General features: G+C 32.4%; 1 protein-coding gene and 1 long non-coding RNA gene across 2 annotated transcripts; both read left to right on the top strand.

Moving 5' to 3' along the window:
- Positions 1-3,218: 3,218 nt before the first annotated feature.
- On the top strand, positions 3,219-4,020 carry LOC106797223 (uncharacterized). Its single transcript, XR_005889937.1, has 2 exons — positions 3,219-3,622; positions 3,716-4,020. It is a non-coding gene; the product is annotated as an uncharacterized lncRNA (long non-coding RNA).
- A 4,964-nt stretch (positions 4,021-8,984) lies between these two features.
- On the top strand, positions 8,985-9,353 carry LOC100795119 (auxin-responsive protein SAUR71). Its single transcript, XM_003553508.1, has one exon. It carries the CDS (start codon positions 8,985-8,987, stop codon positions 9,351-9,353), a length of 369 nt encoding a protein of 122 aa, XP_003553556.1.
- Positions 9,354-10,358: the final 1,005 nt, after the last annotated feature.

Below are 10,358 nucleotides of genomic sequence, written 5' to 3'. Positions count from 1 at the left end.
TTCAAAGAAGATTTAGCCAACAACATTTTGGTGAAATGCAAGATACGAAATAAGACCTTGTTCTGTTGTTGAGACTTGAGAATCGAGAGGAAGGTGAGTCATGAGTGAGGTCCCCATTGTGACTCATCCTTGATTGTGACACCCAGGAAAATGTCGGCTTCTTCAATTCTTTTATTATTTCATGGCCCATAACCCATTTGTGTGTACGATGATATCATAGTGTATACATTCTTGGATATAATTTTTCTAGGGCATGGACATACATCATGTATCATAATTCTTATGTGTCCCTATGGATAAACTAGTGTCACAAATTGGAACACTAATAATTGGTAAGGCACGAGTCTGAAAAGGGTTTATTTGGGGTTTGGAATGTTCTGGATGAAGAGGTCAATGAGTTTGAGAAGTAGGAGCAGAAGGTGGAGTGAATATTTTAATTAATTAATTGTTTATTTATTTATTTTTCTCGTATGAATTGAGTTAAGCTTAGCATTATGAGACAAGATTCGGATTCGGTAGGTCTATTCCAAGTCATCGACACGTGCCGCAGTGCTGGAGTTTGAATTTGCACGCTACGAGTGGGGCTTTCCTCTTTGACACGTCTCTTATCTAAGGTCCCTTCACCAAATTCATTTACCCCTGGTTTTTCAAATGAAGAATTAAACTTATGCAGTTATGCCATGGTTTTTCAAGAATTTCGCTACTGTATAGTATATTATGGTTGATTAAAAATTTAATAATAGAGACTATGATTCTATTTTTCTAACGCAACGCCTTCTTTTTCCCTTGTGCTGAAAATCTCCATTACCAAAAAGTCAGAGGGTGTAATTTTGAATTCTTAAAAAGGCCCGAACCCCGAACTGTTCTCATTAGAAATACACGTGCATTGAGCTCAAAATGATTCAATCTCCATTCGTTTGACAATAAAATATGCCCGACTTTATGGGCACAACTTGATTTGACTTATCCTAAATTTTGAGGTGAAAAATGGGAAATACATTGTTTCAATATTTGACTTTTAGAGGCCGTATGGATAAGAATAGGAATTAAAATCTCAATTCTTCTGTTTTCCATTTCCCACCGTCTGAATTTTCAACTATTTTGACGACGCAAGAATTGTATGCAACCTTGCAAAGTAGGTACATGATGGGTGACAATGTCAAGATGTCAATTATGTAGAAGAATGGTAGAGTGGATAAACCTTCCATTTCCAACTTCCAAAAATACAAGAATTAAAATGAAAGTTGTTTTAGAGTATAAATGGGTTAAAAATAAGATTAAATCATCTCTATCTTAAATTCTTAATGAAATATAAATGTTGAAGAGGGACCTGCGGAGCATCATTCATATGCTGTCTTTCCTTGTAGCATCATACATACAGAAAGCTCAGCCCAACGTCAATATTTTTTGTTGGCTTCTAGGCTTATCGAGATTTTCTTCCTGCACCCAATATATTTTTTCATACATCCAACAATGAGAGGGAAAATTAAAAATAACCTTATGTGTAGCTTATACGAATTGACAATTCGTGTGAGTTATACGGATTGAGAATCTATATAAATTTTTCCATGTCATTCCCATTCCAACTTCCACTTTCATGTGTTCAATCTCTCACTCCTCTCCTTCCCCTCTCCCGTATTCCTTGGGTTCCCGATGGCGAAACCCACCATGCTGGCCAAGGAGCCTTTGAAAACACGTATCGTGGTGCCCGCATGTTCACCTCAACCAAGATCTGATGCCACTAGTACAGGAAGATTGACGTGAACTAGAAGTGCTACGTAGTTGTTTCCTTCACCGTTGCCTCCGTCATTCCTTCCCTCGTCCTCGCCTACGATCAGCGCATTGAGTTTGTCCTAGAGCTCCCCCTTGTTGTTAGTGACTCCGCTGAAGGCGTCGAGAAGACAAAAGAAGCAATCAAAGTTCTCAAACAGATCAGAGCATTCCCGGATGTCGAGAAGGCGAAAGACAGCCACAACATTTGTCTTTACAAGGGAAAAATGCATAATCGCCGCTACATCTCTCACTAGGACCCACTTGTAGTGTACGAAACGGAAGGCGCGAAGGCCATTAAGGCTTCCCCCTATCATTATAGCTAAATGAAGACGGAAAGGAAAGGAGTGAGACAAGGTGAAAGCCTATACGGATTGAAAATTCATATAGCTTATACGGATTGATAATCCATATCTTATAAGGATTGACAATTTGTATAAGCTATATGAAAGGATATTTTTAATTTTTTCCTCTCACCGCTGGGTGTATAAAGAAGTATCCTAGGTGCAGGAAGAAAATCTCCTTTATACCAGGCTTTGATTTCTACTGTTTCTCCTTTATACTATTGGGCAACACAATAGGGCATTGTTGTCTATTTGCACTAGGTCAATATAGTGGTAAGGCTCAATTTCCAGCGGCCATGGCCCGGGATATATGATAGGTAATTGCTATTTGTTAGATATACCTCCCTTTCCCAATTTGTTATTTCACCCACATAATTATCCCTTTCCGAAATTTAGTTTTTGAAATTTTAAAAAAATTGTTGTCCCTAGCCCCCGCTCCCCAGATACCCTTTTCCGAAATTAAAAAGTAAGAGTTTCGCCAAACACTTACAATTGATTGGTGGGAGCTGGGAACTCTAAAATAACCTAGTTGAAATCTAGTAAGAGAAAGAGAAAGGGAAGAAAAAAAAAATGATAAGTGGTCTAATATTAGGATGTTTGGTTTGATGTCCAACACTCAAAGATGAAGGTGGTTAAAATTTGAAAAAGATTTGATTTTGATCTGATCCGACTTACAATCAAACAAATATTATGTATTTATGTTAGAAAGAGAAATAGAGAGAAACAACAACAATTAACGAAAATATATTATTACATGATTTGAGGTCATTACATATCTACAAATCCAATATTCTCTTTTGTATGGTAATCATAACTTTTATAATCTACAAAAGAATTTATAAAATTTAATTACATGTCATGTAAAAATTAATTAAACTGTGATGATTCATAATCATGTAATAATTATCACGTGAGCACTTAGAATAATAAGATCTATTTAAAAAATTGACATTCTATAACACTCTTGTATACACGTGTAGATTGCATACGAAATTCTTAATCAGATACTTAAAACCTAGTTATCTACCGGCTATACCGTATAAGACGACTTATCAATTATCAAACATCTAATTTCTCATTGTAGAGTTGAAAAAAAATAGGGACATGTAAATGCATTATTTTCCCTTGCAGAAAATGACGCGACAGGACGTGCGATGTAAAACGTGGAGGGTATTGGTAAGAAAGAACTAACCAAGAAGGTAGCTAGCTAGCTTCATTTGTTCCAACCACTAGTAGTATGGGTTTGACTTGCACTGCAAATTGCAATCCATGAAGTAAAATAACAGCAATAGCAATAGCATAAGCAGCAAAAGCAAAGCAATTAATCAATCATGTTGGTGGTGTTTCTGGACTCTCCCATTTCCATAATCCTTTCACTCCTTCTCCTCTTCTTCCTCCTTCGCTTCGCTCTTCTCTTCTTCTTCCTCCTCCTCCTCTTCCTTCTCTGCGCCAACCTAGTCCACCTCATCTTCCACATCCTCTCCTACTGATGATTCCCATTCAAAACGGTGAGCTCCACCTTAATTTCTCATTCCTTGTTTACTGATTTAATTAACCTTTTTTTAAAAAAAAAAAAAATTATTTTACGAGTGGAGCTGCAGAGCGGGCATGTGCAGGAGATGGATACGAGGGCCACACCTTGTGTACTGTTATTTTGTTTTCATCATTCTATTTTAAGAAAACCAAAAGTAAGTATTGGCTCGTGGTTGTTGTATGCACTTGAGTTGTAATTTTTTTTCATCTGATAAATATTAATTTGTTAGTTTTGTTATAAATGTAATTTCTCTCACCTCCCTTCCCCTTTTCCAATCATAAGATCAATCTTATATCTCTTTTGTATTGTAATTTGTCCTCAAACCTTAATTAATTGTGTTTCTAAACCCTAAACCCTACTTAATTAGACGCATAATGCATGCTGTGAATTACTACCTGCAATCTAATATACTGTTTTCTTCTCTTCTGGTGTACTACGGATATCTGAGATCATGATTGACCATGTGAACTGTCTGTCCCCTATATATCCCTTTGTTGAATGCTTGTTGCATACAATTTCCACGTCGTCCAGGGTTCTGAATTTGGTGCTCAGAAAAGTTACACGTATTAGCTTGTTACCTCTTTCTCTGCAATTATTGATGTTAGCATTTTTTGAGTTTCGGTTTCTGTAATGTGCTGACCGGTGGTAGGTTACTATCACGCAGGTGTTAGTTAAGTTGAGAATAAACAAATTTAATTATCAAGCACGTGCTGCTCACTTTAATTTCTGGTATATTGGAAGCTTTTAACCGTCTCTGTTTCGGGTCTCCTAAATTTGGGTTTGGAGGTAAAAAAATTTCGCTGGTTAAGTTTTAGTTTTACATACCATATCTTTCTGGATAGAGAGATCAGTTTTCTGTTTTAGTGTTCGTTGTGTTAATAAGCTTCTTTTAATTAGAGAGGAGGTTTTATTTCACTACTAGAGGAATTTCTACTGGTTCATATTTTTTCTTTTCTTTTTCATTCACAGTGTCACTATTTCCTTAAATCCTAAAGGGTTCAAGTTATGTATTGAAATAACCAATGTATTTTGTTATGTCTAAGTCTCAAATTGCCTGATATTTGTTTTGTCTTTTTCTCTGCTCCCATCTAGTGTTTATACAAGGAACTATAGGAAGCGCAGGGTATAAGCTATTCAGCATGTTCATGGGCCTGTTTTCTTGGTCGATAAAATGTTGCAACGTATATGACTTGAGCCACCACATTTTGTGTTAGGGACATCTGTCAAATTAGAATCATTATTTTTTAAATAAAGTTTCCCCCCTATAAAAATAGCTTAAATGGAGAATTATAAGCTATCCCGATAGTGTGAAGTTTATAAGGTTTTGGACTCTTTAAACAGCTAGCTTTTGAGGTGTGATTCTCCCAAAATTCATTTGAAAATATGAGAAATGCTTAACACTCTCTCTTTGACATTCTCTTTTCAACAATCTTTTTTGTGATTGATTAAAATTTGTTGAAAATCACCAATTTTAAATTTGTGATTTTCATCAAATTTCAACCAATCAAATGAAAAATATTGGAAAGAAAACGTCACTGATATTTCAAGATATGTCTTGGTCGCGAATAATTGACCCAGGGTTAGTACTCAGCCATCCTGCGAGGACTGCAAGCCGAGCATATATTACATAGTGGGACAACAAGTAACTTTTGTGCTAAAGTTCTCCTAAAGTTTTTATCAATACGGATATTTTAGGTTGAGATAGAACATACACATGTTCTTGTATATTTGAAACGCTATTCACTTCATAATTTTGTTGGAATTTTTTCTTTTCTGCTGATATCTTCAAAGCCTTTATGTTGTTGTTGCAGCAGATTACTTACTTGACCATATCCATGTCCTCCAGGTATTTGTAATATATATCAAGTGCTACATATACTCTCTCTCTCTCTTTTTTTTTATTTTTTATATCGGCAAGTGCTACGTGTATACTAGTTAGTAGTTTGTGTGTGCCTGTTTGTAATAATGATGGCCTTTTCCTTCCCAACTTTTCCAAAGGATTTACTACACTGTAAATTGTCGTTGGACTCCTGCTACCCTCCAAAAGAGAGACATATGCAACTTCGTTGAGCATACATGTTTTACATATGCTTGTTGCCCACATGAAGATAGCATCTCACAATGAGTTGGTGCTGAATAAAAGCATGTTTAAATAAATTTCTCCGCAAACATTTAAGAAAAGAAAATAAAAAAGATTTTTTTATAAGTTAAAATTAACTTATACTAAAGCTAATTTGTAAAATTTGTTTCATGTTAATTTCTTTAGAAGATAGTTTTTAACTTTTACATAAATTAGTTTAAGTTTATAGAGAAATTTATTTTATTTGTTTTTGGACATAATATCGATTTTTAGAAAAATTAATGTCATTTTTTTTACATATTTTATATTTTTTGTTTATTGCTTAGTATACGATATTAATTTTTCTACAAATCAATATTGTTTAGTGTATGTTAATATTAATTTTTTGAAAATCGATATTAACATTGAAATAGTTAATGTTGGTAATTTCAATATTGATTAAAAATCAATATTAAAAGTTTATTTTCTAGGAGTGCAAATAAGTGAAAATGTGCATAAAAGAAGATGAAATCATGTATATGTGACATTCTTCTAGCTTTACTTTAGCATTGAATGCCAATTTGTGTTGATGGAAGGAAATTGTTATTTCCTTCTAAGAAATGCTATGTTCATTAAGCCAAATGAGGAAGACAAATGCTATATATACACATCTCACTTTTTACATATTTTTTTCATTATACCATATAGTTGGTCGTAAACTTGCTTTTCTATCTACATAATACCTTTACTGTGAGCGTATGCGCACACTTCATGCATGCTTAAGGCCACCTCCCGTTGGAGGTGCTTATATTCCTTTTTGTTATTAAAAATGGGTCCTGTTAAGATTTCCCCCTGGAATTATTAATCTTTTCAAGAAATTGTTCAGCACGGGGTGTTTATCTCAAGTATCAATTTGGGACATAAAATGAGCTTTTAATTAACAGTGCTATTATTTAGTTCGACAATTAACGGTGTGATCGAATTCATACGAATATAATATAATAACCAATTTAAGTGATAGATAAAAATTCAGATACAAAATCAGGTACAGGAGAGAGTAACAGTTGAATCCAATAAACTTACCCTATTTAAAATTGGTGTGGATTCGTACGTATATGTTTCGTACGTGTGGATTCGTGTGGGTGGCCCTTTAATTATTAATAATAAGAAGAAGAAGAAGAAAGTAAAATGCTAAGTATGATTATTTGAGAGTTATTTAGTGTTTTTTTTAAGTTTCTAGTTATAGAGAATAGTTGCTAAATTGTAAAAAGTAAAAACAAGTATGTGTAAATGGTGAGATTTAATTAATTAAGATGTGTAAAAAGTAAAAAAAAAAAAAAAAAAACACGAAAGGAAGAAGAGAGGGAGAGAAAGATGCCGAGATGATCTTAGGAAGCTTTATCCAACTTGTAAAAAGCACAACTTTTTTTAATTCTTGTAATTTTTTATTTTTTGTCTTTTTAACATTTTAAATTATATTTTTTTATTGTTTAAAGTGCTGTCTAAAGTGTTAAAAAGGATGAAAAATAAAAAAATATAATTTATAAGGACTTAAAAAAATAATTTTATAATGAAAAACAAAAAATTACTAAATTAAAAAGATGAAAAATATATTTAAATTTATAATTATTTTCAAATTTACATAAAATTACATTGATCATTTTTACTGGAACTCACGTCAATTTTAGCAACTTTAATCTAGGAAATCATTTGTATACATTCACTTTATACCGAAAAAACAATTGTTCTCCTAACATCTTTCTAAGAAGAAAAAAAACACGTAAAAGCAAAAGGTAAGTTTGGTGGTGTAATCATTTGCAGATAAATGTTCGCTAGCTAATAGTTATTTACTATGCAGTTTGATCCTTCATCTAAACACTCTAGCTACGTGTTGCTATCATGATCACGATAATTTCCTACTTTTGCTACTTCCTATATGCACTATTGTCAAAGCAGAAGTGTGCTATCAATAGTCGATGACACTGTTGTGGCCAAGGGAAAAGAATAAAGTACATGTATGCGTATTGCAACGCAAAAGCTACATTTTTCTTTGCTTTCCTTGTTATTAATTGCTCACATGATTCCAACATGCAACGAAAAGACGCCTCCTCCCATAAGTGGTCAATGTTGAATTTTAAGTCTCTTATAATTTATGAAAACAAATTATACATTCAAGCTGTATATATAGTTATTCTGTATGGTTATGTACTACATATGCTTAAAAATAACTAATTCTATAAAATCCAAATATATGTTCATATATTGATAATGGAATTTCAAATTTCCAATTCGTGTCCTTATGAGACATAAACAGTATTCTTATTAATTGAATAAATTTTTGTTGTAGGTTTAAAATGTCCTATTACCATCGTTCATGTGTTAACTGAGAGGGCCTCTATTGAATGAAGGCAAATTGAAATGACTGAAGTATATATGGTACCCTTTGTCTAGTCCTCCTTTTATATATATATATATATATATATATATATATATATATATATATATATATATATATATATATATATATATATATATAAGAAAACATATTTTATATGAAAATAAAAAAATTAAATTTAAATTATATAATTAAACACGAACAGTCAATATTTAATCTTAAAAATATTATAATTTTTTAAGTATTCACGTCACATTAAATTTTAATCCTACATGTATGATTATAAGATTTATATTTAATCATTTTATTGAAAAAAATTTAAATCTTACATCGAATAAAAATAAAGTCAAATTAGAGTATATAAGTGAGGAACAATCCTCATCTTTTGAATTAATTTTTTAGATTGAATTAGACTTAAACTCACATTTTAAGAATCTAGCATATCTAATATTATTCAAAAGGGTCACTCACTATTACTTATTATTCATGCACCAATCCCAATAAATATTTTGAAGTTGAATTAAGTCTAAACTTCAAAGAATATAAGACATTTAATTCTTATATAAAATATTTTCTCTCATCATATATGTCTTTTTTGTGTGTATTTCCCTTTGCATGCAATGACTTGAAAGATGATGTAAGGAAGGAGCTAACTTCATCCTCAAAATGGGAGGGAAAAGTGACATCAACCTTTAATGAAAGCTCACATGCGATTGTCCCCACGACTACGCTATTATCAACTTGAATTCCAATTCCAAAGTCATATATCTGACATTTATCTTTTGGTCACACATGCATGCCACTATATATATTCCAGCATTGGCATGTAAGAACTTCCAAAAGAAATTAACTTGTTCAGGTTACTATTTGTTTCTCTGAGGCATGGGTAAAACATGTAGTAGTAGTTGTTCTTGGGGATTGTGGATCGGAGGGTTTGGAGTAGTGGAGCCTATGATGAGGAAACTACAAAGCACTTTCTCACGTCCAAAAGGGGTGAAGCAGGGCCATTTTTTGGTGATTGCAACACAAGGGTGGAAGCCAGAGAGATTCTCTATTGAGTTGGAGTTTTTGGATCACCCTGACTTTGTGAAGTTGTTAAAGCAAGCTGAAGAAGAGTACGGATTCTCTCAGGTAGGAGCACTTGCAATTCCTTGCGAACCAGATGACTTGAAGAGAATCATTACAAGGAAAAAGAATAGGAACAAGGGTATTGCTATTGCCTGTTGGGTTAAAGGGCTTAGAGTTGCATGAGACCTTGTCATGTATGTCTTTAATGTTGCCTTAGTTACTTAATTTCTTTGTAAGCTGTAACATGTTTCGGGTGATCTTGCACACATATAATATATATCTTAGGAACTAATCTTAATCTTCAATGATCTTTACATAAACAACCAAATTAATATCGCTTAAACAATTTAATTAATTTTTTCAATAAGAGTTTTTATTAATAAGTTGTTTAATTCACAAATATTTGTTTTCTCTTTCCTATATCTAATACAAAGTTAAGTAACTTATCAACAAGAATGACTTTTATAAGTAATTTTATCCAATTTCAAGCAATTCAAAATAACATGACACTAAAATAATATTTTTTTTATAAACAATCCATTAAGCAACTCTTATTGTAGATTTTTCTTTTTGAATACTCCTATATGCTTTTACAAACAATAACAACCCGTTTTTATTTTCTGTTTTTACTTTTAATTTACTGAATTGCCACTTTGTTTTCAACTTGTTTTCTGTTTTTAAATGTTTGTACAGAAAACAGTGAAAACATAATCAGTTAGTCATTTTGATGCTGTATTATGCCTGTAAGTCTAACTTGTATGCAAGAAGGCCAGATAACCATCGTCCATCTGGTTTATATAGTGTTGCCTCGTTGGGGATGACCACCTTTTTTTTTTATAATGAAGCAAAATGTATTGATATGATGAAGTACAAGGTACACCTATCCAATTACATGAATATTTGACAAATAGTTCCTATGAGATTCAAGAACATTAATCAATCTTTACAAAAGAAGATGGCATTTTAGCCTACTAACATGATATGAAAAAAAAAGATGAACAAGATAATGGATCTAGCCACACCATTCATAACAAATCATTGAAACATTTTTAAATCTACCCTTAATCTATAACTAACTTTTAATTTTGATAATTTCTATTTCTTCATCATAATTTGGAATGCAGCTTAAAGCTAATATTATTTCTGTACGTACAAGTACAACCATAAGGTTCCGTACCACAAGTAGCT

This window comes from Glycine max, chromosome 19, assembly GCF_000004515.6.
Source record: "Glycine max cultivar Williams 82 chromosome 19, Glycine_max_v4.0, whole genome shotgun sequence".
Taxonomy (NCBI): domain Eukaryota; kingdom Viridiplantae; phylum Streptophyta; class Magnoliopsida; order Fabales; family Fabaceae; genus Glycine; species Glycine max.
The sequence above is the reverse complement of the archived record's forward strand: the minus strand, read 5'-3'. Positions and strand labels throughout refer to the sequence as shown.